This window comes from Oncorhynchus clarkii, chromosome 4 (assembly GCF_045791955.1).
Source record: "Oncorhynchus clarkii lewisi isolate Uvic-CL-2024 chromosome 4, UVic_Ocla_1.0, whole genome shotgun sequence".
Taxonomy (NCBI): Eukaryota; Metazoa; Chordata; class Actinopteri; order Salmoniformes; family Salmonidae; genus Oncorhynchus; species Oncorhynchus clarkii.
In genome coordinates this window covers 57,046,859-57,071,855 of record NC_092150.1, presented here as the reverse complement: position 1 = coordinate 57,071,855, position 24,997 = coordinate 57,046,859, and the positions used below count along the sequence as shown (strand labels likewise).

At 41.9% G+C, this 24,997-nt stretch overlaps 1 protein-coding gene across 1 annotated transcript; it reads right to left on the bottom strand.

The window, feature by feature from the left end:
* Positions 1 to 2,528: 2,528 nt before the first annotated feature.
* Positions 2,529 to 24,538, bottom strand: LOC139406977 (transport and Golgi organization protein 1 homolog). The gene is made up of 25 exons (XM_071150198.1): positions 24,399 to 24,538; positions 21,660 to 21,793; positions 19,962 to 20,048; positions 17,706 to 19,833; positions 17,121 to 17,423; positions 16,897 to 17,030; positions 15,032 to 15,157; positions 14,886 to 14,907; positions 14,673 to 14,761; positions 14,490 to 14,567; positions 14,250 to 14,360; positions 13,729 to 13,800; positions 13,508 to 13,612; positions 13,268 to 13,390; positions 13,012 to 13,093; positions 11,015 to 11,067; positions 10,801 to 10,891; positions 10,585 to 10,723; positions 10,211 to 10,403; positions 9,953 to 10,020; positions 8,441 to 8,529; positions 4,871 to 4,930; positions 4,719 to 4,765; positions 3,259 to 3,607; positions 2,529 to 3,115 (listed from the first exon to the last, which is right to left on the bottom strand). Exons 1-25 carry the CDS (start codon positions 24,517 to 24,519, stop codon positions 2,841 to 2,843), a joined length of 5,079 nt encoding a protein of 1,692 aa, XP_071006299.1. The 5' UTR covers positions 24,520 to 24,538; the 3' UTR covers positions 2,529 to 2,840.
* Positions 24,539 to 24,997: the final 459 nt, after the last annotated feature.

Sequence of the window (24,997 nt, the reverse complement as noted above, 5' to 3'; positions counted from 1 at the left end):
GCATTTAATTGCAGAAAAATGCTGTTATCCAGGTCATTTCCTAAGTAGGTGACGTCAGCATGTGGGAGAAGTGGGAGCTCAGGATGATGTATGAGTTTCCCACTAGTAATTACCAGTTGGAGGGCCTTTCAAATAGATTTTTCCCAGTTGTATATGGTAAATTTCCACTTGGTTACAAACGCATTTGACCCCTCTGGTGCCAATTAGCGATCACTTTTTTCTCTCTTCTCTGCATGACGCTCAATGGAAAAGAAGAGTTGAGATAGCAATTGGTACTGTATGTCAAACAACCAGCAGAAAAACAACCAGCCTCGTCTTTAGTCTTCCACTGCCTTTCCCTTTGGGGATGAAAGAGGATCAACATGGTCATTGGTGCTCAAGTGGTGTATTGATGATGTCATATCCTGGTGCAAATTTCAAAATATCTCATTGTGCCCATTTGACACTGCCACAGTGAAAATATATAACTGCCCTGTTCATTTACTTACATCCTTATCACTGATCTAGCGTTATTTAATAGGTAAAAGTAATATATTGGGATATTTGCTTTAATCTATCCTATCACATTATATGTGTGATTACTTCAAGGATGGGAGGAAGGATGCATTTTTTAGCATTCAAAAAGGATTCTGAGATGCTATGTCATCCTGTTATAAAGGGAGTTGAAAAGGATGCTGCATGTAACTGAAGTTGACTTTTACCTTTGTTTTGAATGCTGTTCCCATCAAGGCCACAATGGCTAACCACTATTTAAACATTGTCTCCATTTTATTAAAATGTTGATATTTTTTTGTTGTATTGGCACTAACTGAATACACTTATGGTGCTTTCAAGACATCTGGGAACTTTGGTCAAATCATGACGTCAGTGATCTTCGGGTCGGAAAGTCAGAGCTCTAGAAAGGTGCCAGAGTTCCCAACTTGGAAGTCCGAGTTGGATGACTTAAAAGATTTCTCCCAGTCAGAGCTTGTTTTTTTCAGAGTTCCCGGTTGTCTTGAACACACTGAAGTCGGAGATTTCTGAGTTCCCAGTTGTTTTGAACACGGCATTAAGAGACACTAATCTATCATATTATTGTGTGTGCTGTCCGACAGGGTTGACGATTGTCAATACAGTGTTGTGCTTTTGGTAACAGGTTGTGAGAAAATGAACATTTATCATTGGACTGACAATTTACACTACTTTCATTTTTAATAAACAAAATGCTGTTCGAATAGTGGTCCTTCTTTACACTTGCTAAAGGAGCGAAACCAAACATGTCAAATTTTCACTGGGCTTGTTTGACATTGCAGGTGACTGCTGACTGATAAACAAATGACCTCGCATCATAAAATAAACAACTCATTATTCGTAGATCAGTTAGTCATCATGAATCACATATTTGATTCTCACGAACATAGCCACTGAAGACTAGCGTAAGACTAGCGAATGCTTTGCAGGAGTGCCCATAGTAATTACCAGAATTATCCACTTAAATCAGGAATAAACAGATGGGTATATACTGTAGCAGTTATTGTTAGCATATACAAAGACAGCAAATTCAAGTGTTGGGTGTCGACAAAAAATCCACTTACGTCATCATGATTAACCTTCAGTAACTCCATTTATGGCGTCACATACTGTAGAAATGTACAATGTCAATACAAACCTGGAACGTGATGACAAACCCTGTTCATTCTACCTGCACTGTTTCTGTAGACTAGAGCAGGGTTTCGCAAACTCGGTCGTGATTCAAATAATCAAAGCTTGATGAGTTGATTAATAGAATCAACTGTGTAGTGCTAGGGCAAAAGGACTGAGTTTGGGAAACCCTGGACTATAGCATAAGACTCAAACCCTTGTATGCCCTTACTTTTCCCTGTGTCATTCATTCAGAACCACTTTCAGTGTACAGTATGGTGACAGGCAGAGCAGTGCCCAGCTACACAATAATTTGACAGCCTCGATAACAGTGTACATCATAACATTCCAGATATGCCAATAATCAGTCAAGTGTTTTGGTAGAGGTAAATAGTCAGTGGGTACAAAGAAAAGTTCTGGGACCTACAGAGTAAAACATTTCTAACCAAAGCATGCAATGATATACATTTAATGCAAATAGTCTTTAGTCACGTGCAAAAAAAAAATTTGCTTATTTTCTTTTTATTGATAATAAATAGAAAAAATGTGATGCATTCCTGATGTAACATAACAAAAAGAAACAAATGTGAAACAAATGTAATATGACAGGTGTTCAGTTAGTGGGTGATTTACTGGCCTTTCACATGTAATGCAGCTACCCATACAAAACAAAATGCACTGTCAGACATTTCCTTTCAAACTAAAATGGATCGCAAAAGTTGTCATATGCGTCATATGAACAATATAAAACTGCAGTATCTTTTACCAGTTTTATTAATAAAATATCCTAAGAACAGTAAATTACATCTGACTTTCAACTTTCCCTTTCAGTTCATTCTGAAGAGAGTTTTGGGAAGAGCTCAGATAATATGGTACTTCTGAAATGATTGATCAAGCAACCCAAAAGCTTGGGGTCCATTTCTTTTTAATAATAATTTCCACAGGAAACCATGATAACATTGTGAAATGAATACAAAAATCAACATAATAACCTTTAAAAAAAAAGCTCAGTCACACAATAGAAATGTTATTGCACAATAGGACCTCTTGCAGAGTAACAAGCCTCAGTACTACTCCTCTTCAAGTCTATTACATTTCAGACAAGAAACATAAGACATTGATTTTATGATGCTTTAATAGGAACTAACTTTTTAGATACTTCTGTTGTTTGGTTGTTTGGTTGATTAAATGTAGCTGGGTCGTTAATGGTTGGTAGGTGTCTAAGGCTCTGCCATGGCAGAGCTGTCTGAGTCCTGGGGGGCAGCTGTTGCCTGCTGGGACCTATAGTCTTGGCCCTGGGGGCCAGCGCCGGGCTGGGGGCCCACTGAAGAGTCATGGCCATGTGGGACCTGTGGCTGCATAGGGAAGTCTCTGGGGCCGACATGAGGGTATGGGGCCACCCCAGGGGGCAGGATGGAGTTATCAAGTGGTCCATAGTGCACGTAGGTAGGTGGGGGTCCCATGGGTCGGGCCATAGGAGTGCTGCCGGAAACACCTAGATAGAAGGAAAAATGAACAAACAAATTAAATATAACACTGTAGTACCAACATAACAATAGTATTTCAGTTGTGGTTAGCGATGCGAATAACAAAGACTCAACTTGAGATAAAAGCTGGGGGCCAGAATTCACCACCTACCGAATGGGGGAGGCACCGGTTCATAGTGAGAAGGTGGAGGAAGGTACCGGTTGTGTGGGGAAGGGGCACTGTAAGCACCAGGAGTTGGACGCCGATGTCCGGGTGGTATCAACGGGTGTCCGTTAGGCGGTGGGGGTCCAGGAGGCATCATGCCTGAGTGTCCGTTGTCTGGTCGGTACACGGGAGGCATGAAGGGTGGGGGAGGAGGGATGTGGTGGCGTCCGGGAATGGGACGGTAGCAGAGTCCGGAGGGATGGCTGATGACTGGTCTGAGGGGGCCGGGTCTTGAGTCGGGGGGGGGCCTGATGGGAGAGACCAGCAGGGAGCCAGGACCCTGAGGTCGAGTGTTCTAGAGGAACAACAACAAAAAATATTAAAACAAAGAATAGCAATAGGTCCATTGTACTTGTAGCCCTGCTGCTGGCACCAACAATGAGAGTCCCTTTCATCTGATTCAAACAGTTTCGTTAGGTTAGAACAAAACAAACAATTATGCACTGGTGAGAAAGACAACAATATCCCACAATAATAAGTCAAGTTACACAGTCCCACAAGAATCACACAACCAAGTGCTACACAAAGCATTAACCTCAAAACACACACAGCTTTAAATGATAACACATTTGAGATATCCATCATGTAGTTGTGCTGAAGTTATGGCTTTGTAGAACAGTGTCACCAATTCATTCAGTGGGGGTCAGAGGGAGGGTGGGTGTTGTAATATAGGGAAAAAATAAAAAGGAGCTTACAGACGGGCCACGGGGAGCGGCAAAGGTCTTCAGACTTCAATGGGACTAGGGCGGCAAAAGGCAAGCAGTTTTGCAATTGTCGCCGTTCGTGGTACTCACTCCAGTGAGCTGCGGCGTTGGCTCTACGCTCAAGGCTTCAAAATATGCATGGTTGACCATTGAGCAGAGTCCATCTCGCCAACCAACCAATGTTTTAAAATCACAACCGTCGAGCTGACAACAACCGAGACCGCTGGCATCTACACACAGTAGGCAGAAATGTTCAGTTTACCGCAGCCCGTCTGTAAGCTCCTTAAAACAAGCAACCACGCATGTCAGACTCCAGCCAGCAATGTTAAGTCTGACAACCCTGTGAAGCCACTACCCAGCTGACTGCCACTCCAGCCACTGATCCACGGCTGGGGTAAGCATGCTCACACACACATCCACATCCCTGCCACTGCTGCCTCCAACATAATACTCACTGCCTCTGGGTTCTCGGTGGAGGCCTGGGCCTCAGCCTGTGACTCTAGTGGAGCGGTCTGTTTAGTGCAAACACACCCACATGATGGAGGAACAGGGGGGAGAGATGCCCATAAGACCGTAAGGACTCACGGTGTTTCGTTGAAACTTTCCTTCTCTAATTCCATGTCACTTTTTCCCTCCTGACATTGTTACGTAATAAGGAAGTAAATAACCTGTGGACATTTTCAGTCAATTTGAGACACTTACCGAGCTGCCCAGATCGCTTGGTGAGGATGTACTTGGGGCCATGGTGTCTGTGGAGGATAAAAAGGGCAGAATGATTAGAGGAGATTTAGGATAAGGGCTCGATTAGGGATAATACCACATCAACCCTCATTGACAAAAAATACAATCCCTACCAGGTCTAGAAGCCACTGGGTGTTTGTGGTCAGGAGGGTAACGGCCGTGAGGTCGTGGTCCTGTTGGACAATAAATACACGGTGATACATCAACGTAAAACGTCAAATCTTCTAGAATGCTAACCTTGGCTCTCCTGGTTGTCATTAGGCACCTGACTCAAGACCACGTTACTGGTTCATGCTACCATCTATTTATAGCAAAGTCTGGTCTATTTGCAGTCCGAGGAAAATGTTTGGTCATGTCATGGTAGGATATTATTCTTCCAGAACTAGAAGTACCAGTACCAGAATATTTGAGATTCTTCAAAGAAGCCACCCTTTGCCTTGATGACAGCTTTGCACACTTTTGGCATTCTCTCAACCAGCTTCATGAGGTAGTCACCTGGACTGTATTTCAATTAACAGGTGTGCCTTGTTAAAAGTTCATTTGTGGAATTTCTTTCCTTCTTAATGCATTTGAGCCAATCAGTTGTGTTGTGACAAGGTAGGGGGTGGTATAGAGAAGGTATTTTACCAAATAGGGCTAAGTCCATATTATGGCAAGAACAGCTCAAATAAGCAAAAAGAAACAGTCCATTACTTTAAGACATGAAGATCAGTCAATCTGGAAAATTTCAAGAACTTTTAAAGTTTCTTTAAGTGCAGTCGCAAAAACCATCAAGCTCTATGATGAAACTGGCTCTCATGAGAAATGCCACAGGAAAGACCAAGAGTTACCTCTGCTGCAGAGGATAAGTTCATTAGAGTTACCAGCCCAAATAAATGCTTCAGAGTTCAAGTAATAGACACATCTCACCATCAACTGTTCAGAGGAGACCATGTGAAGCAGGCCTTCATGGTCAAATTGCTGCAAAGAAACCACTAAAAGGACACCAATAAGAAGAGACTTGCTTGGGCCAATGAACAAGAGCAATGGAGATGAGACTGACAGAAATCTGTCCTTTGGTCTGAAGAGTACAAATGTGAGAGTTTTTGGTTCCAACCTTTGCGTCTCAAAAAGACACAGAGTAGGTGAACGGATGATCTCCATATGTGTGGTTCCCACCGTGGAGCATGGAGGTGGTGTGGTGTGATAGTGCTTTGCTGGTGACACGGTCTGTGATTTATTTAGAATTCAAGGGACACTTAACCAGCATGGCTACCACAGCAGTGGTACGGCATCCCATCTGGTTTGCGCTTAGTGGGACTATCATTTGTTTTTCAACAGGACAATGACCCAACACACATCCAGGCTGTGTAAGGGCTATTTGACCAAGGAGAGTGATGGAGTGCTGCATCAGATGGCCTGGCCTCCACAATCACCCGACCTCAACCCAATTGAGATGGTTTGGGATGAGTTTGACCCCAGAGTGTAGGAAAAACAGCCAACAATAGACTGTTGGAAAAGCATTTCAGGTGAAGTTGGTTGAGAGAATGCCAAGAGTGTGCAAAGGCGTCATCAAGTCAAAGGGAGGCTACTTCAAAAATCTCAAATATATTTTGATTTGTTCAACACTTTTGGTTATTACATGATTCAATGTGTTGTTTCATAGTTTTGATGTCTTCACTATGATTCTACAATGTATAAAATAGTAAAAATAAAAACCCTAGAATGAGTAGGTGTCCAAACTTCTGACTGGTACTGTGTGTATGTGTATATACAGTTAGGTTGGAGTCATTAAAACGTGTTTTTCAACAAGTCGGTTAGGATTAAGTTCATCTCTAGGAGACAGAATGCGTCTCCTTCCTGAGCAGTATAACGGCTGCGTGGTTCGAGTACAGGCTCAAAATGGCCAGCATCCCGGAGTCTCCTCTTCACTGTTGAGACTGGTGTTTTGCGGGTACTATTTAATGAAGTTGCCAGTTCCTCAACGTGTGAGGCGTCTGTTTCTCAAACTAGACACTAATGTACTTGTTCTCTTGCTCAGTTGTGAACCGGGGCCTCCCACTCCTTTCTATTCTGGTTAGAGCCAGTTTGCGCTGTTCTGTGAAGGGAGTAGTACACTGCGTTGTGCGAGATATTCAGTGTCTTGACAATTTCTCACAAGGAATAGCCTTCATTTCTCAGAACAAGAATAGACTGGCGAGATTCAGAAGAAAGTGCTTCGTTTCTGGCCATTTTGAGCCTGTAATCGAACCCACAAATGCTGATGCTCCAGATACTCAACTAGTCTAAAAGGAGGCCAATTTTATTGCTTCCTTAATCAGAACAACAGTTTTCAGCTGTGCTAACATACTTGCAAAGGGGTTTTCTAAAGATCAATTAGCCTTTTAAAATTATACACTTGGATTAGCTAACACAACGTGCCATTGGAACACAGGAGTGATGGTTGCTGATAATGGGCCTCTGTACGCCTATGTAGATATTCCATAAAAAAAATAAAAAACTTTCCAGCTACAATAGTCATTTACAACATTAATGTAGACACTGTATATCTGGTCAATTTGATGTTATTTTAAATGGACAAAAATAAATGCTTTTCTTTCAAAAACAAGGACATTTCTAAGTGACCCCAAACTTTTGAACGGTAGTGTATATTTTAAACATAAAAATGTATGGAATGCAGTAATCCCACAAGGGAAAGCAAAGGCTGAAGCTTTTGTAACCTAACGAGTTCCACACACAACAGCTGAACACAACAAAAACTCCACCATAATACTGAAAGAGCAAGAGGCATGCAAGAGCGGTTATTCCAAATTGTGAAAGCAAACAGGGGCATAGGAGCATTCTGGGTCGTCTGGACACGCAAACACGGGTGAGAAAGATGGCAGTAGAGGGAGAAAAGATGGCAGTGAAAGAGACAGGAAAGAATGTCTTTGAAAATCAGAGAGGACGTAATCAGAAGACAAACATTAGGAAGAGGAAAAGGTCAGAGGTGGGTACCAGTAAGGAGCAGGATGAGAGCAGTAGGAAGAAAAATAAGTGAATTATTAAAACACCACAGCGGAGGTAAAGACAGGGAAAAGGAAAGGTGAAAAAGAAAGCGGGGAGTCAGGGCATACAAGGGTGAACAAGGGGGGTTTGATTGGCTGAGGGATGGTACTGCTCAGCCAATCAGCAGGGCCAAGGCTGTCCGGGCCGGGGGTTCAGGAGACTCCCGATAGGGCTCGTTCCTTCACCCCACAGGGGGGCACCCGTGAACTTCTATCATGAGAGGAGGGGGAAGGGGCACCTCCACTCACAGGTGAGGGCCCGTACTAATCACCTGTTTAGCAAAACCATTTAACAAAACACTGTCCGTCTCTCCACATTGGACCAGCTGCAAGGAATACAAATCAAAACCTCAGGAAAACATGCATTTCAGAGGGTGGAAGTCAAACAGCAGATGGGGTATCAGACAGTCAAAAAGTCCAAGATCTAATTTGAAACGCAGTCACAGCTGATATCCAACCGACAAGACAATAGAAATGTCCAGGAACGTTACAGAACGTTCAGATAGAAATATGATTCTCTGTCCTCAAGAATAGTGTCATATCAGCCCTATTCATTTCATTTCTATCTGCAAGATATGTTCTGACAATTTTCCCTTACTGAATGCAGACGTGCCAGTCGCCAGCACTAAATAACGTGAACTGAGGATTGGTTCTTACCTTGTCGGAGGGGCATGGGAGCCATCCCAAGGGTGGGCTTGAACAGAGGCCTACGGAGCTCATTCAGCTTGCTGGACATGGAAGTCAGTCTAGGGTGAAAAAAAGAGACCAGGCATTTAGATTCTCAATACTGTACCTCCAAATCTAGACTAATACAGCTTGCAAAACTGTGACCAAAACACTTGCATTTGTGGCCCTTCGACTTGGCAGTGCAACCTTTGGTTCACAATGCTTCTCTTTTTACTTTACTATTATGACTCATTCAAAAAGTAAATGTGATATTGACCAAAAATTAACCAAATGAAAGGATCTGCCTGTCTCCATTTTGAGTGAGCAATAGGTGAGGTGCGCATTCTAATTAGCACAACCATATGACCGCTGCTTAAAATGCAATTCGGAAAAAGGCCGTTTGCAAAGCAGCTACTGTTGTTCTAGTTACAGAGAGGAGAGTCACAGCTTTCTGTGAGTATACAATTACATTTCTCAATATGGAGCTCATGGCACCACTTAACAACCGGAGTAGGCTATGTAGTACATGGTTTTGATGCGCCGGTGGAGTGCACCATTTGCAGTGAATAGGGCTACATCCAGTAGCCTGGACGGGCCTAGTGCTGGAAATCTTTTGTAAGACATTACATTTGCTAATAAATTAGCTATCTAGTAACATTAACATTTTTAGAGTTAGCAATCTAGATAAGTGTGTTGAGTTTCCACTTCCTCAGGTGGTGAATAATATAGCCTAGGTCAAGCTGTGTAGGCAGACATATTGGATCATTTTGGATCCTAATTGGACAGGTTTCACATCAAAATACCAATCATGCATTCCCTGGATGTGTTAGAAGAAATATCTTACTTTTTGAATCCTAGAATACCATCTCAGTTCGCTTGTCACTGGAGAAAAAATATATTCTACTGGCTACTGTTGATAGTGTACAAAAAAGAAAGCTACAAAGACAACTAGCACTTGTCTTGGCTAGCCTACTGTAGACATATTGAACTCTCCTTCAAAAAGCAGTCTGTCTTGATTAAGGGACAACATACTATTTTTAAATGTAAAATAATATTTTACAGGCTTACTTTAGAAAATACATTTCCGCAATTCTAACAAACAGAGCAATGTCTTACATTGCAAAAGTATATCATACAGCTTTTTAATATATCATTAATTAATAACCAAATGTAGCCTATTACTAGCTGAATAGAGAGAGAAAGCATGCATCTCAATGGATTTATAAACTTCCACTGACAAAAAAGTCACATTGCACCCTGAGTAAATCTATCCAAATCAATGTTAGAACTCAAGGGCATGCTAATGTAAAGATGGCTAGTCATTATTAGCCTGGTTCTGTATGGAATGCAGGTACATTATGGGACACAGGTCAGGTCATTATATCCGTGCAGTGGCGAAAAATGTATGCAACCAAATCATGTGCTGGTGCCATCAACTAAATATGCCTTGAGCCCTGCATTGGTATAGCCCAATTGAGTCTGTTGTATTAGTGTTGCACTCACAAGTTATGAAGGTGAATGTTTTCCTTCTTCTCGTTGAACATAGCTCGCTCTGCGGCGCGTGCAATCGCCTAGAGAGAAGGAATAGACATTTAAAATCTCCTGTTTTGGACTAAATTCACCTTACAAATGACTGGCCAAACAGAATACTTAAAAAAAAAAATGTCCTGATCCTAATGTATGTGCCATCGATGGGGGTTGAGAAATGAGACATGTTGTTTCTTTAACAAATGGACTAAAAAAAAGTTGTATTGTACAAACCCAGTTCTCGTGAGATGTCTGCTCCTGCTTAAAGATCTGGGCTTTGTAGGACTTCTCGGTCCGTTTCAGCTTATCCTGGATCTCTTTAACGCGCTGCCTACACACCTTGACCTCCTCCTCTAGGGCCTTGCTGTCCACCTTCGTCAGCCGGTCTTCCTTGTTGGGGCGCTCAAACTCCTCCTTGGTCAGCTTCCTGTAAGGCGACACACAAATTAAATCAAACTCTACTTTAAGTCCATTTGAAAACCTCAAACCTCACAGTAAAAGAATACAGTAAAAGACAATTTTTTTTTATTTTAATGCTGTGGAACCATGGAGAACAAACCCTACTAAAGTATTAATGCATGAACTGCACCACTTCTGATTCTACTTACTGCTGCAAAGCGTTCTCCTTCTGCTGGTACATCTCGGTCATGATGTCATTCTTCTGCTGCAGGGTCTTGTACTGGTTCTCCAGGTGGTTCTTGTCACTTTTCAGCAACAAGATGTCATGCTCCAGCTTCTGAAATTGCTCTGTGGCGAAAACAAGTTGATAGTGTTGAGAGAGAAAAGGTAGTGATGCATATCAAATTCTAGTTGCTGGGACATACCTTCCAGCTCTTTCCTGGACTTCTCTTCGTTCAGCAGCTTGGTCATGAAGCGATCGCGCTCTTCCTCCACAACAGACAGAGTGGTCTGGACCTGTGGAAAGTTCTGCCAACAGTTAGTGCAAGAGTTGACACACTTCTTGGTTCTGAGCACAAGTTTTACCTGCCTTCAGGTACACAGAAATCTGGGTCTGTTCAAGAAAGAACTCAGTCTTACCCGAGAGACGACCATCATTGGCTTAATGCGGTTTTGGATGATGGTCTGCTTGTCTGAAACAAATAATAGTAAACACAGTGACACGTTTCAGGAAAGTAGGCGTATGTACCATGTCAATAATTCACAGGAGAGGCATTTGAATGTATAACTATCATGTATAACTATCAAAATGCGTTTTTTTTTTTGCAAAATGCCTTCTGGTATGTGAACTTCCATGTGCCTTAATAACAAACTTGTATACCATCCGTAAATACGAGTAAAAATGGTAAACTACGAGCCGAGTTAGTTTAGCCACAGAAAAAGGAAGGAACCTTCCCTCTAGTCTTGATTGGCTGAGATAATGGATGAGCTGGACGCGCCATGAAACGAGTTCGGATTGGTCTGCCATGTAGCACGCTTTGGTCTATAACATGAGCTTCTCAGTATGTGTAAGTAATCCTTTCTAACGCAGCTTTTTTGAAAAGATGCTCTCCACTTTTAGGAGGACCAAGTTTTGAAATCAGTGGACTGTCCGGTGGAAGCAGAGTATGATAGCTAGTAGATGGAGAAAATTCTGTGGTTTGATTGCAAATATGCAGAGGCAGTCGAAAATAGAACACATTGAAGGCTGTTGTATTCTGGAGACAGGTGTTTTATACATCTTCAAATTAAGGGAAACTATTTTCAGATATATGTTTCTAATTGTCAGAAAGTCGTTTTCTCATTGCAAAATAAAGCATATTGTTAGCTAGCTAACGTTAGCTGGCTGGATCGCCAACTAATGTTAAGTGATTGATCTGTGTAATAATATTATTCATATCGCAGACGCATTTGCATTTCTAGTTATAGCCTAATGTTAGCTAGCTAGGTTAACATTGAACTAGTTGGTTAGTTTTAGCTACCAGGGGATTCATGCAAGGTAGTAACGTTATGAGTTTGGATTATGGTTAATTGTTTAGCTAGCTAAACAAAAGTCTCCACTATGCAAGTAACCAGATTTTATTTGATATGTGTGTGATCACCAGAGACGTGAAGAACATGACCTGCATAAAAGTCCAAATTAGGATATAACGCTAGGCCAGCGAGACACTGTCCAAGTACTAAAATTCTCCAGTAGAATACCCTGCTTTTACTTCGTCACACTAATATCCATAAGCTATTTTCTTAATTTGTATATAATGATTTTGTTGTGAGTTTATTTTCCTGTAATAATGAATACTAATTAGCTAAAGTTAAGACTTTGTCAGGTATATGATATGGTCATTATTTGAACTGGCTAGCCAACTAACAAGCTAGAAACAAACCAAACCAATGTTTAGAAATGTTCTTGGTTTGCTAGATTGACATATACAAAATTCCATTTTTAAATGGTTGGGTTTATTGGTGTTAAAATACACCAATTATGCTATTTTGGACCACCAGGCTGCTGATGTCATGCGGCCTGTCGTTTTTTGTGATTCGATTTTCTCTTCATAATAGAATGTTCATGTCACCGCGACAACTGTCTACAGACATGTCGATAGACGTAGTGTAAACCAGCCTTTAGTCTTGAAATCTTTGGTAGTTTAGTACACGACCTCACATGTGAATCCTTAAAGAGATGGGTGGGGCTAAGGTTAAAGAGGGTGTGAACAATGCTGAATGGGTATAGACAAAGAAGAGCTCTCCAGTATGAGTTACAAGCTTATTAACTTTCAAAGCAGAATTACTTTCCCATTGTTCCTCAACTGTAGTGTTTGAAATACCATTTTGTTGCTCCAAGTCTCTACCTTAATCCAATGTAAAAACGATTTAAAATGTTGCTACATAAGACCAAATCACATGACAGTATCCTAATCAGAGAAGGCTGGTGGGAGGAGCTATAGGAGGACCATCTCACTATAATGGCGTAAACGGAACGGAGTCAAGCACACTGTTTCCATGTTTTTCATTCCATTCCAGCCATTACACGGAGCCCATCCTCCTATAGCTCCTCCCACCAGCCTCCTCTGATAGGGGCACAGTGTCAGGTGACTTACCGTTAAAGGCTTCCCCGTTAGCCACAACTCCACCTTTCAGGTCATCGCAGGCCTCCAGGTCTCCTAGCAGGTCAGACAGAACCTGCCAGAGAGGTTGAGAAGCACCAATTGAGACACTTTTCCCCTGGAATCAGTCAAGAAGTATTTTTTTGGAACATAATAAAGGTGACATGTTTCTTTGTCATCAAGGTGCATTTGAGAAGGTGTGAACAGGAATTGATGTGTGTAACAATATCGTAACGTGTAAAAAACAAACCTCAACGTTGTGGTCCTTTTGAACGAGGGAATCCTCCAGGTCTTTCTGAGACTTGTGGTAGACTTTGATCTGCTCTCTTGTCTCCCTGTGCTTCTCCTCCCACAACTTGGCAGCATGGTGCAGCTGTAACAAGGAAATTAGGTCATAAGGACAATGCTATGCAGGCACTGCATGGCCAATGAGTCCTACACAATGTCTTGAGGCTTAAATTGTGAATTGTTGTTCCATATTGGTACTCACCGAGAGGTTCTCCTCCTTCAGGGTGGCAATATCCTTCTCCAGAACCTGGTGCTGGACATTCCGGGCATCGTCACGGAGCTTGACTTCATCCATCAGAATGGTAGACTACAGATTCAATGATAAGGATAATTAAAAGGAAATAAACACTTTACATTTGATTGTTGCAATGTTAATATATTTGACATATTTTCATTGGGCATGTTCACGTATATGACATATACCTTGGAGAGTGCGTCCTGGGTCTTCTTCTTGCTGCACTTCAACTTCTCAATGGTTTTGTCCATTTCGGACATCTATGGGCAAAGATAATGATAAGCATAATGACAACCATCTTTCTCTGTGCTCATCAACGAGCCATCCTATTTAGGATAGTAGCTGGCTAATAGTAGCTGGCTATGCTGTCTACATCACGAAAGCAACTGCTCTCTAGGGTGTCTCTTTTGTTTGCAGGCTGTCACTTTCTCTCTGTGACTGCCCGCACAAGTCCAGGTAGCTGTAATGGATTGTGGTCATTTTAGTCAATTACCACATTTTCTGCACTAAACTATGTTGAATATTTATTTGCCTGTTGAAAACTACAACGTCCCAAAGTTTGTGCTTCATTTGATTTCTCTCTAGAGAAACGGCACATTGAGCTCACATAATAAACTAACTTAATGGGATTCAAATAATTGAACCGACATCAGAGAATTGGTTGTTCTGAAACATTTTAATTACAGCCAAATCGCTCAATACTACTCACCATATCTTCATGTTTCGCAGTATTGGCCCGCTCTTTGTCAAAGGATATGGCGAGTAAGTGATTTTCCTCATCCAGGCGCTCATTTTGTCTCTCCATCTCTTGCACAATATTCTATTGGATAGAAAAAGAAAATGCGTAGTCAATTTAAACACTATGGAGAAGAAAACAATTATAATAAAAAATTAAATAATTGTCAACATGACAATGACATGTGATCAAGATAATATTTCTCAGAGACACCTCCAAATCCTGGATCTTCTCCAGAGATAAAGTGGCAGATTTTTCAGACAGCTTTTGATTTTCTTTAAGTTCTTCGCCCTAAGGGGAACCCAGTAGAAATATACTGTCAAAACATTATGTCCCTTAATTCACATTGAACTCAAAATTCTGGATCTTAGTCAGTGAAAAGTCTCTGCAACTTACCCGTTGCCGCACTTCAGCGACCTTTTGGAGTATCTCCTTCTTCTCTTGTTCAAGCATTTTCATCCTGTCCACCAGCTCTTTTTCAGTAACTAATAAAATACATGACGAGAATATGAAATCAGACATGGTTTACACGTGACAAGGACAACAGCCTGTAAGCAATATGAATGAGGATTCACTATGCACCCTAAATAGCCAGAGAGAAGAACTTACTTAGATATGACTTGCTTTTGACCTGTGAGGAGGAAAACAAAAAAGTGGCAGCAAACAGCCTCCTCAATGGTAGCATACAATACATCATAGAATAACATAAAGCAATCAGAAATTATGAAAGCGGTAACTGTGCAACAACGACTTACAGATAGAATGCTCCTCCAGAAGAGGAAGCCGATGACCCCGGCACCTGCAGTGACCAGCACGGGTTCACAGAACACGCTGTAGAAGTCTGGACCTGGCTTCCAGTGCTCTGGCAGACTGGTGACCATCTGGGGAGAGACAGGTCCAATCAGTATTACGACAGCACATGTCAGGCTTAGCAAATAAGTTGGGTAATAGTTGGCCTGAGATGACAGATGAAAATAAGTGATGTTAAAAACATTGAACTAAACCATCAGGCATTCCAGTGTTCCATTTACAAGCATGGCTAATGGATATCCCACTGACCACCCTCTAGGTCAATGCAAAGATCAGATCAAATCAAGGTGGGTTTAGAAATAGACATAGACTATAACCTAGTGTTGATCAAAATCAATAGAGAGAAGATTTGCCTTGACCTTATGTAATCAATTGGGATTGGATTGGCCTGGGGTCCTAACACTGTCCATCCATGGTGACCTTTGCACAATACAGAACTTCCATCGCAGTCTCTCAGTGAAATTCAGGGAATAGCTAAATGAATCACCACAGAGTGGATCTAACTAACAAGCCTTAGGCCTATGTGGATTTAGAGTGCAAAAGATTGCATCATGTAGCCTTTCACCCTGTAAAATGGCCAATAAACAAAACAGATGATTACATAACATATCACTAGACATGAGCCATGTGTAGATTTGAATGGCATGTAACCTCAGGTGATAGTTATGTAAGGGGAAGCTGTCAGAGCAAAATTCAACAACTTGAAGGCACCTCTCGATCTGAGACCCAGATACAGGAAGAACAGATACTGCTAGTATGGAAAGTGAGCCAATTTTTTTAATGAGGAAGAGGACAGGCAACTTCCACTTCGAAAAAAATCTAAACTAAGAGCAATCAAGTGACCCATTCTAGGCTGCAACAATTTGGGAAATGCATTAGGTATTGTTGGACAAAATCATTCCCCAAGACAATGAAGTTGCCAACAAGATTCAGTTTCAAATGTAGCTAGCCAGCCAGCCATATGGCGGCCTAAGACTTGACTTGCCAGCTAGCTACATTGTAGCCAACTACTTGCATATTGAAGTACAAGACAGTACAAGACAGACAGTTGATCAAATTCTGTCATCAGGGGCAAAGTGGGTAATGGGGTTGTTTCTTCCGAATCCATCGCTACTGTACGTTACTTTGACAGCTGAGCTGGCTATCAAGTTAGTTTGGCTTGTGACTTGCAATGCAAGTCGCTTGCGTAAACCCGAAAATCCTAATTTCACCAACTGATCAACGTTGTCGACTACTGGAGAGGATCCTTCATCGTGGTTCTATTTACCCAGGAGAGGACAATATGTACCTATCTTTCTAGCTACTATAACCTAAGCTTGAAGGTTAGCTTGCCAATGCTGACTCTGCTTCGCCAACAACATGTCTACTAGCCTCCTTTTAGAGTTCTGAACGCGATTACTCTACGCAAAGCCTGGTAAAACGAGTAGCGGGATCATTTATATCCCACTCAATAAGCAAAACACCGGCTGTGGACACTTAACTTCAGCCTACACTTCACTAGAACACGTCTACAAAAAAATGGGAAAGGATCACTGAACCTGGGCTGCATTCAGTACGTTTTTACGTTCTGGAACGTTTAATTTAACGGAAACGGTGCTGTACTCAACTACCAGTTGAAAAAAAGGGGAAGGGTTGGGTAACGCTGTCAGCATGGCAAATGCCCCCCCAAATAAAAATAATACATGCATTGTCCCAGCAATAATAAAATAAGTATGAATACTTGAGTCCTAAGCACTACATGCAGGCAATTAGTCAATTACAATGGAAAGGAAAGCCCATTCACAAGAGAGAAATACATGAAGTAACTTACCATAACACCATATATTCCAAGATACTCATAAAACAGGGTGATGAGATGACCAGATAAAATTAGCACTGATACGAATGATGAACCACTCTGCTCATCTTCATGGAAATCAGTGACAGGAGGTGACTCCAGAGAGCCTGGAAATACAGCACAAGCAAATTAGGTTAATGCATACAGTTTACATCTCACCACAATTTCAAAAGTAGGGAAATATAATGAACACCTACCTGAGGGAGGGTGATCCATGTCTACGCTAAGTCCCATGTCCAATGTATTTTCCAAAATAGTTTGAGGGCCCCTCTGGATTTCTTCTGGAGTTTTAGAGCTTGCCTGATTGTCTTTGTTTCTGTTCAAGTACCCACTATCCTCCTCAATGCCCATATCTGGTATCTTGTGACCATCATGGGCAGGCTTCTCAGGTGCCTTAGTCTCTTCACCCGTCTCTGTCACAGTGAGGTTGTCCTTGTTTATGTCCTCCACAGACTGCGGGAATGTCTTCTCTTCCTCCGCATCATCAGACATATCCCCATCTTTTGAAACATTCAGAGAGGTGCAAACAGTGAGTAAATGTTCATGCATTACAATCTAACTGTCATTGTCAGGAAGTGTATTTGTTCTGTCAACAGATTACTATTTACTTTGTTGTACTTCTTGGGCATTTCTTAAATACAGCTTATTCTGCAAACCAAATCTCCAGGCATTATTAACACGTCATTAGCAATGTAATGAGACTTTCTAAATATTTATTTAACAAAAGGTTTTAATCCTCCTATACTCTGACATGAACATAAGCTGAAAAAAATATATATTACCTGTGTCAGGGTGTAGTTGACTGCCCACTGCCATGGGAGCACTGTTTCTGGCCGTTGAGTACTTCTGACTCAGGGTGAACACCAATTCCTGGAAGTCGTCCAAGATGGAAGCTTCCTCAACAAACTCACCAGCCTCCTGCTGCAGGTCAGCGTTCTCCTGGGCATCCAGCATCCTCTCAATCTCATCCAGGATTGGGGTTTCAGAGGCTTCCAAAATGGCTTCCAGCACCTTTTCAATGTCCTTACTGGTGTTTGTCTGGGACAGCCAGGCAGCCTTCAGCTCCAGGTCAGAAAACAGGAACTCCACCCTAAAGAGATTCTGAAGACCTAGAATCTTTTGGAGGAGCTCCATATCCTCCTCCTTGAAGTGGTCTCGCAATAGTGTCAGCCTCAACACATTGTCACTGTATTCCGTTTCCTTGTTTGGAAGGGGATCTAGAACTTTATCTTTAAGTGAGGGTGTGTGGCTTTCAGCATCATTTTCAGTCTCATGCACCTCAGGTTCTATGTCAATAGCCTCGTCGTATTGGACCACATCCAACACATCACTGGATACAACATCGGTTTGTGTATAATTATTGGGTTGCTCTGACCCAAATTCAGATAGACTTTCTGTGTCATTTTCATCAGTGTGCTCAGTTTTGGATGAAGACAATACTGCATTTTCATCCTCTAGCAACTCTTCCTCAATCTCTTCCCCCTCTAGGTGTATTGAATCATCCTCCTCTATGGGGAGTTCAAGATGGCTCTCTTTCACCATTGTGTTTTTACTTGGATCTGGGATCTTCTGGTATGGTTCTCGCAATAGTCTAAAAAGCTCTGTACCACCCTGTTTAAATGTATTCTCTACTTGTGAGAAATCTATTGACTCCTCTTTTTGTATGGGGAGTTCTTCAACAGCTTGTTTCTGCTCTAATTCGTTAATTTTACTATCAAAGTCTGAGAGCATGTCTGTCTGTGAGAGCTGTTTAGGGACTGGGCTGTCATCTACTGTAAGATTCTCTGCTAAAGCCTCAGTGTGTCCTGCCTCATCAGCAGGAGGTGTTGAAGGTTCAATGTCAGCTTCTTCAGATTCATCCTCAAACTGCAACATCTGAGAATCCTCATCAGGTACTTTGACAGCATCCTCACTGAAATTAGAGTCCGCAGGTTGCTCAAAGATTAGCTCAGAGGAAGTAGAACAGCCAAATGACTCCTTGGGTTCTTCAATTTTGGGAGGCTGCTCTGGTGTAATCTCACCTTCGTCATCCTCCTCATCTTCCTCTGAACTGGCAACATGAGCTATTCTTTCCCCACCACTGACAATGTTAAAAACTGTATCACCAAATGCAGACCACAGGTTATTGTCCTTGGAGTCCTGTTTCTGTGTATGAGGTACCTCTGATAGACTGTCTTCCTCATCTGTATGATCAGATTCCAGAATGTTCTCGTGTTCCAAATTAGAACTTTCTTCAGAAAAAGCCAGCAATGGAGTTTCCCTGAGATGATAATCACTTTCCTCATCCTGCTGATATTCAGTCTTGTCACTTTCCTCATCATTGGAAGTGACAGCATCAAAAGTTATTCCAAGTGTGGTTTTTAACTCCGGAATAGGTCTGCCTTCTGAAAAACCATCAGGTGCATTTTCTAACTCAGGATCATCTTTGGATAGAGGTTCTGAGGGGGTTTCTTTGATCTCACCTTCCTCTGGTTCAACAACACTGTACGGCACAGAGTCCTCTGTCCTCTGCTGATCTTTCTGAAGGTAATCTTTGATCCTCTCAGCTGTGGTCTCAAGTACAGTGTTATATTCCACTCCCTTTGTGTCAAGAGTTTCAGGCTGAGGCAGAGAGGACTCTAAAGCCTCAAAATGTCTCAGATCATCATTATCTAGAACCTCTACAACCTTATCAATGTCCTCAGGAACATCCCTATCAATCTCATCATTTTCTAACAATGTCACTTCAGGTGGAGGCTCATCCACTTCCACTGTGGTGCTCTCAGCACTTTTGTTTAGGTAAAAAGTCTCTGTGGTTACTTGCACAGATTCCTCCTCGTCTGTTAACAATAAAGAGGAACCTAACAGTGAATCAATGTCATAACTGTCAAACTTATCGTGTCCAGTGTCAAAGCAAACAAAGTCGGTTTCCTGAAAAGAAAAACATTGTTTGAGTCATACTACCCATTTCAGAAAGAAGTTCAGTCATTCCAGATAATGTTTTAAGCGATGATGCATTGGCAGTAGTGAACTAGGCCTACATCTATTTATTGACTTACCTCAGCAGGAATCTCCAATTCTTTTTCAGTGTATATGTGATTGATTACGAGTTGGTCCTTATTGAAGTAACCAAAGCGGTTACCAACCTATTGTAAGAAATGGAAACAAAACAGAGAATGAAACATGTTAACAAAACAGAAAAAGCTTCAACATTCCTTCTAGATTGCAATGTTATCACATAAAGTACCAGTAAAAAAGTTTGGACACACCTACTCATTCAAGAGTTTTTCTTTATTTTCCACATTGTAGAATAATAGTGAAGACATCAAAACTATGAAAGAACACATATGGAATCATGTAGTAACCCCCAAAAAGTGTACAAAAAAATATCTAAATATATTTGATATTCTTCAAAGTAGCCCAAATCAAATCAAATTTTATTGGTCACATACACTTGTTTAGCAGATGTTATTGCAGCTGTCGCAAAATGCTTGTGGTGTTGTTGAACCAGGAATGCTTTTCCAACAGTCTTGAAGGAGTTCCCACATATGTTGAGCTCTTGTCGGCTGCTTTTCCTTCACTCTGCGGTCCAATTCATCCCAAACCATCTCAAATTGGGTTGAGGTCGGGAGATTGTGGAGGCCAGGTCATCTGATGCTGCACTCCATCACTCAAAAAAAAAAAAAACACACAAAAAGCCCAAAACAGCCTGGAGATGTGTTGGGTCATTGTCCTGCTGAGAAACAAATAATAGTCCCACTAAGCACAAACCACATGGGTTGGCGTATCACTGCAGAATGCTGTGGTAGCCATGCCAGTTAAGTGAGCCTTGAATTCTAAATAAATCACAGACAGTGTCACCAGCATAGCACCCCCACACCTCTTCCATGCTTCACGGTGGGAACCACACAAGTCGAGATAATTTGTTCACCTACTCTGCATCTCACAAAGACACGGCAGTTGGAACCAAAACTCTCAAATTTGTACTCATCAGACCAAAGGACAGATTTCCACCAGTCTAAATGTCCATTGCTCATGTGTCTAGGTCCAAGCAAGTCTCTTATTATTATTATTAGGGTCCTTCAGTAGTGGTTTCTTTGCAGCAATTCAACAATGAAGGCCCGATTCACACAGTCTCCTCTGATCAGTTGATGTTGGGCTATGTCTGTTACTTGAACTCTGTGAAGCATTTACTTGGGCTTCAATATGAGGTGCAGTTAACTCTAATGAACTTATCCTCTGCAGCAGAGGTAGCACTGGGTCTTCCTTTCTTGTGGCAGTCCTCATAAGAGCCAGTTTCATCATAGGACTTGATGGTTTTTGCGACTGCACTGTTCTTGCCATAATATGGACTTGGTATTTTACCAAATCTTCTGTAAACCACCCGAACCTTGTCACAACACAACTGGCTCAAACGCATTAAGAAGGAAATAAATTCCACAAATAAAATTTTAATAAGGCACACCTGTTAATTGAAATGCATTCCAGGTGACTACCTCATGAAGCTGGTTGACAGAATGCCAAGTGCGTGCAAAGCAGTCATCAAGACATTGGATTCTTTGAAGAATCTAAAATATATTTTGATTTGTTTAACACTTTTTTGGTTGCTACATGATTCCATGTGTTTTCCAAAGTGTTGATGTCTTCACTATTATGCTACAATGTAGAAAATAGTACAAATAAAGTAAAACCATTGAACGAGTAGATGTGTCCAAACGTTTGACAGGTGCTGTAATGAAATATTAACTCATACTTACACTCCCTGCCCATATATTTGTCCTTTGGCTTGAGAGTTTATAGTAGACATATATAGTCTCTCCTTTTTTAAATGGCAGAAACCGACAGTCTGGTCCGGTGAAATCGCTAAAAGCTTTCCCCCGGCACAAGAGCACTGTGGAGAGGAATGATTCAAAGATCAGTTGTTTCACCCCTACCAAAGATTTCAGCCCATTACCTCAGCGTCCACCCTTTGTGCCCCATGCACAATCAGGGCGTGAATAGAATACAAATCACTAAAGTAAGCCTTGTTTTATCTGCTTCTCTTTTTACAGAGCCATAGTATCCAAAAGGAAAGCCAAGCATTAAGGGTAAATAGAATATTGTTTTTGTCTTGATAAGGTAGAGAGAAGAGAAGAGAAGAACTTGCAAGCAGAGGGGTTAATGACATGCCAGTATTTTATGTCAACAATAGCTAGCTTTATAGCTAACCAGGCCTATGCCCGTACAAATCAGCTGGGCTTGACAATCTGGACCCTCTATTTCTGAAACTATCCGCCGCCATTGTCGCAATCCCTATTACCAGCCTGTTCAATCTCTCTTTCATATCGTCTGAGATCCCCAAGGATTGGAAAGCTGCCGCAGTCTTCCACCTCTTCAAAGGGGGAGACACCCTGGACCCAAACTGTTACAGACCTATATCCATCCTACCCTGCCTATCTAAGGTCTTCGAAAGCCAAGTCAACAAACAGGTCACTGACCATCTCGAATCCCACCGTACCTTCTCCGCTGTGCAATCTGGTTTCCGAGCCGGTGCACCTCAGCCACACTCAAGGTACTAAACGATATCATAACCGCCATCGATAAAAGACAGTACTGTGCAGCCATCTTCATCGACCTTGCCAAGGCTTTCGACTCTGTCAATCACCATATTCTTATCGGCAGACTCAGTAGCCTCGGTTTTTCGGATGACTGCCTTGCCTGGTTCACCAATTACTTTGCAGACAGAGTTCAGTGTGTCAAATCGGAGGGCGTGCTGTCCGGTCCTCTGGCAGTCTCTATGGGGGTGCCACAGGGTTCAATTCTCGGGCCGACTCTTTTCTCTGTATATATCAATGATGTTGCTCTTGCTGCGGGCGATTCCCTGATCCACCTCTACGCAGACGACACCATTCTATATACTTTCGGCCCGTCATTGGACACTGTGCTATCTAACCTCCAAACGAGCTTCAATGCCATACAACACTCCTTCCGTGGCCTCCAACTGCTCTTAAACGCTAGTAAAACCAAATGCATGCTTTTCAACCGATCGCTGCCTGCACCCGCATGCCCGACTAGCATCACCACCCTGGATGGTTCCGACCTTGAATATGTGGACATCTATAAGTACCTAGGTGTCTGGCTAGACTGCAAACTCTCCTTCCAGACTCATATCAAACATCTCCAATCGAAAATCAAATCAAGAGTCGGCTTTCTATTCCGCAACAAAGCCTCCTTCACTCACGCCGCCAAGCTTACCCTAGTAAAACTGACTATCCTACCGATCCTCGACTTCGGCGATGTCATTTACAAAATGGCTTCCAACACTCTACTCAGCAAACTGGATGCAGTCTATCACAGTGCCATCCGTTTTGTCACTAAAGCACCTTATACCACCCACCACTGCGACTTGTATGCTCTAGTCAGCTGGCCCTCGCTACATATTTGTCACCAGACCCACTGGCTCCAGGTCATCTACAAGTCCATGCTAGGTAAAGCTCCGCCTTATCTCAGTTCACTGGTCACGATGGCAACACCCATCTGTAGCACGCGCTCCAGCAGGTGTATCTCACTGATCATCCCTAAAGCCAACACCTCATTTGGCCGCCTTTCGTTCCAGTACTCTGCTGCCTGTGACTGGAACGAATTGCAAAAATCGCTGAAGTTGGAGACTGTTATCTCCCTCACCAACTTCAAACATCAGCTATCTGAGCAGCTAACCGATCGCTGCAGCTGTACATAGTCTATTGGTAAATAGCCCACCCATTTTCACCTACCTCATCCCCATACTGTTTTTATTTATTTACTTTTCTGCTCTTTTGCACACCAATATCTCTCTCTACCTGTACATGACCATCTGATCATTAATCACTCCAGTGTTAATCTGCAAAATTGTAATTATTCGCCTAACTCCTCATGCCTTTTGCACACAATGTATATAGACTCCCCCCTTTTTTTCTACTGTGTTATTGACTTGTTAATTATTTACTCCATGTGTAACTCTGTGTTGTCTGTTCACACTGCTATGCTATATAGTAAGTAACTATAGAGGTTGATTACAATCAAGCTAACATCTCTTATTGTGTGTAGCTAGCTAGTTAGTTAAGAAGACTGCCAGATCAACTGGCAAGTTGTCATGTAGCTAGTTAGTCAATGTTCACAAGTTTGGAGTAGCTATGGGCCCTTGTGTGGCTTTGCCTTTGGTTTGAAAATATATAGGCCGAAAGCTTGTTTACATTGTGCAAGCTACTAACGTAGTTACTACAGAAACAGTTGTTGTAGTTCCAGAATTTGGCAATTAGTCAGGCAGTAGCCAACACAAGCTAAGACTTCGCTTCGGCTACAATTAAGCAAGCTAAGGTTACAATTAAGCAAGCTTAGGTTACAATTAAGCAAGCTTAGGTTATTATGTATTGGTATTTACAACTTCCCTTTGAAATGACAACACCGGTCAAGCTAGCTAGCTATGGAAAGATGGAAGCATCCTGAAAGTTCGCTTGAGTTCAGCGCCAAGTACTTACTACTGCATTCCTCGTCTGCACAGCTTTTGAAGTCGGAGAATCTCCCTTCGACTGCGGCTTTGGATATGAAATGATGAATACATAAAATAAAAATGTATACGTAAGAAACATTTACAGCCATGTTGGTAATTGGGCTGGCTGGTTCTGCTGGAGCATGAGCAGATGAAGCCTACACGTCGGAAAATCCAAGGCTGGAACAATTCGTAGGATGTTGATCGTAGAGGCAAATATCAAAATCTGGGCAGATAATGTCAAAAATAAGAGCAAGGACATGAAACCAGAACGCAGAATAAAAGCTTCTTATTGCGTCACAATACAAGTTCTGATTCGGGTTTATCACGTATTTGTTGGATAGAACTAAACCGTCCACAAGTTTACTGACAAGTGAACGCAATATCCCATTTGATTTGACGATCTGACTACCGCAGATTTATTATGATACATCAAAAGCACATGTTGATTGTTTTGGTACCCAGTGCCTGAAAAACAGAGAGGATGTGACTCACATTTTCAGGGTGGGCTATAAACTACATTTATATTAACCTGTAAAAGTCAGAATTGATCAAATAAATGTTAATACAAATGCCCAATTGCTGGAC

What these genes read in the sequence shown, in the direction of transcription:
- LOC139406977 (XM_071150198.1), bottom strand. Translation starts at nt 24,519, where the DNA reads ATGGCTGTAAATGTTTCTTACGTATACATTTTTATTTTATGTATTCAT. An exon ending in TCTGGAGGAGCATTCTATCT is followed by an intron (nt 14,908 to 15,031) that starts GTAAGTCGTTGT and finishes TCCTCCTCACAG; the next exon opens with GTCAAAAGCAAGTCATATCT. An exon ending in CCCAGTGGCTTCTAGACCTG is followed by an intron (nt 4,766 to 4,870) that starts GTAGGGATTGTA and finishes TATCCTCCACAG; the next exon opens with ACACCATGGCCCCAAGTACA.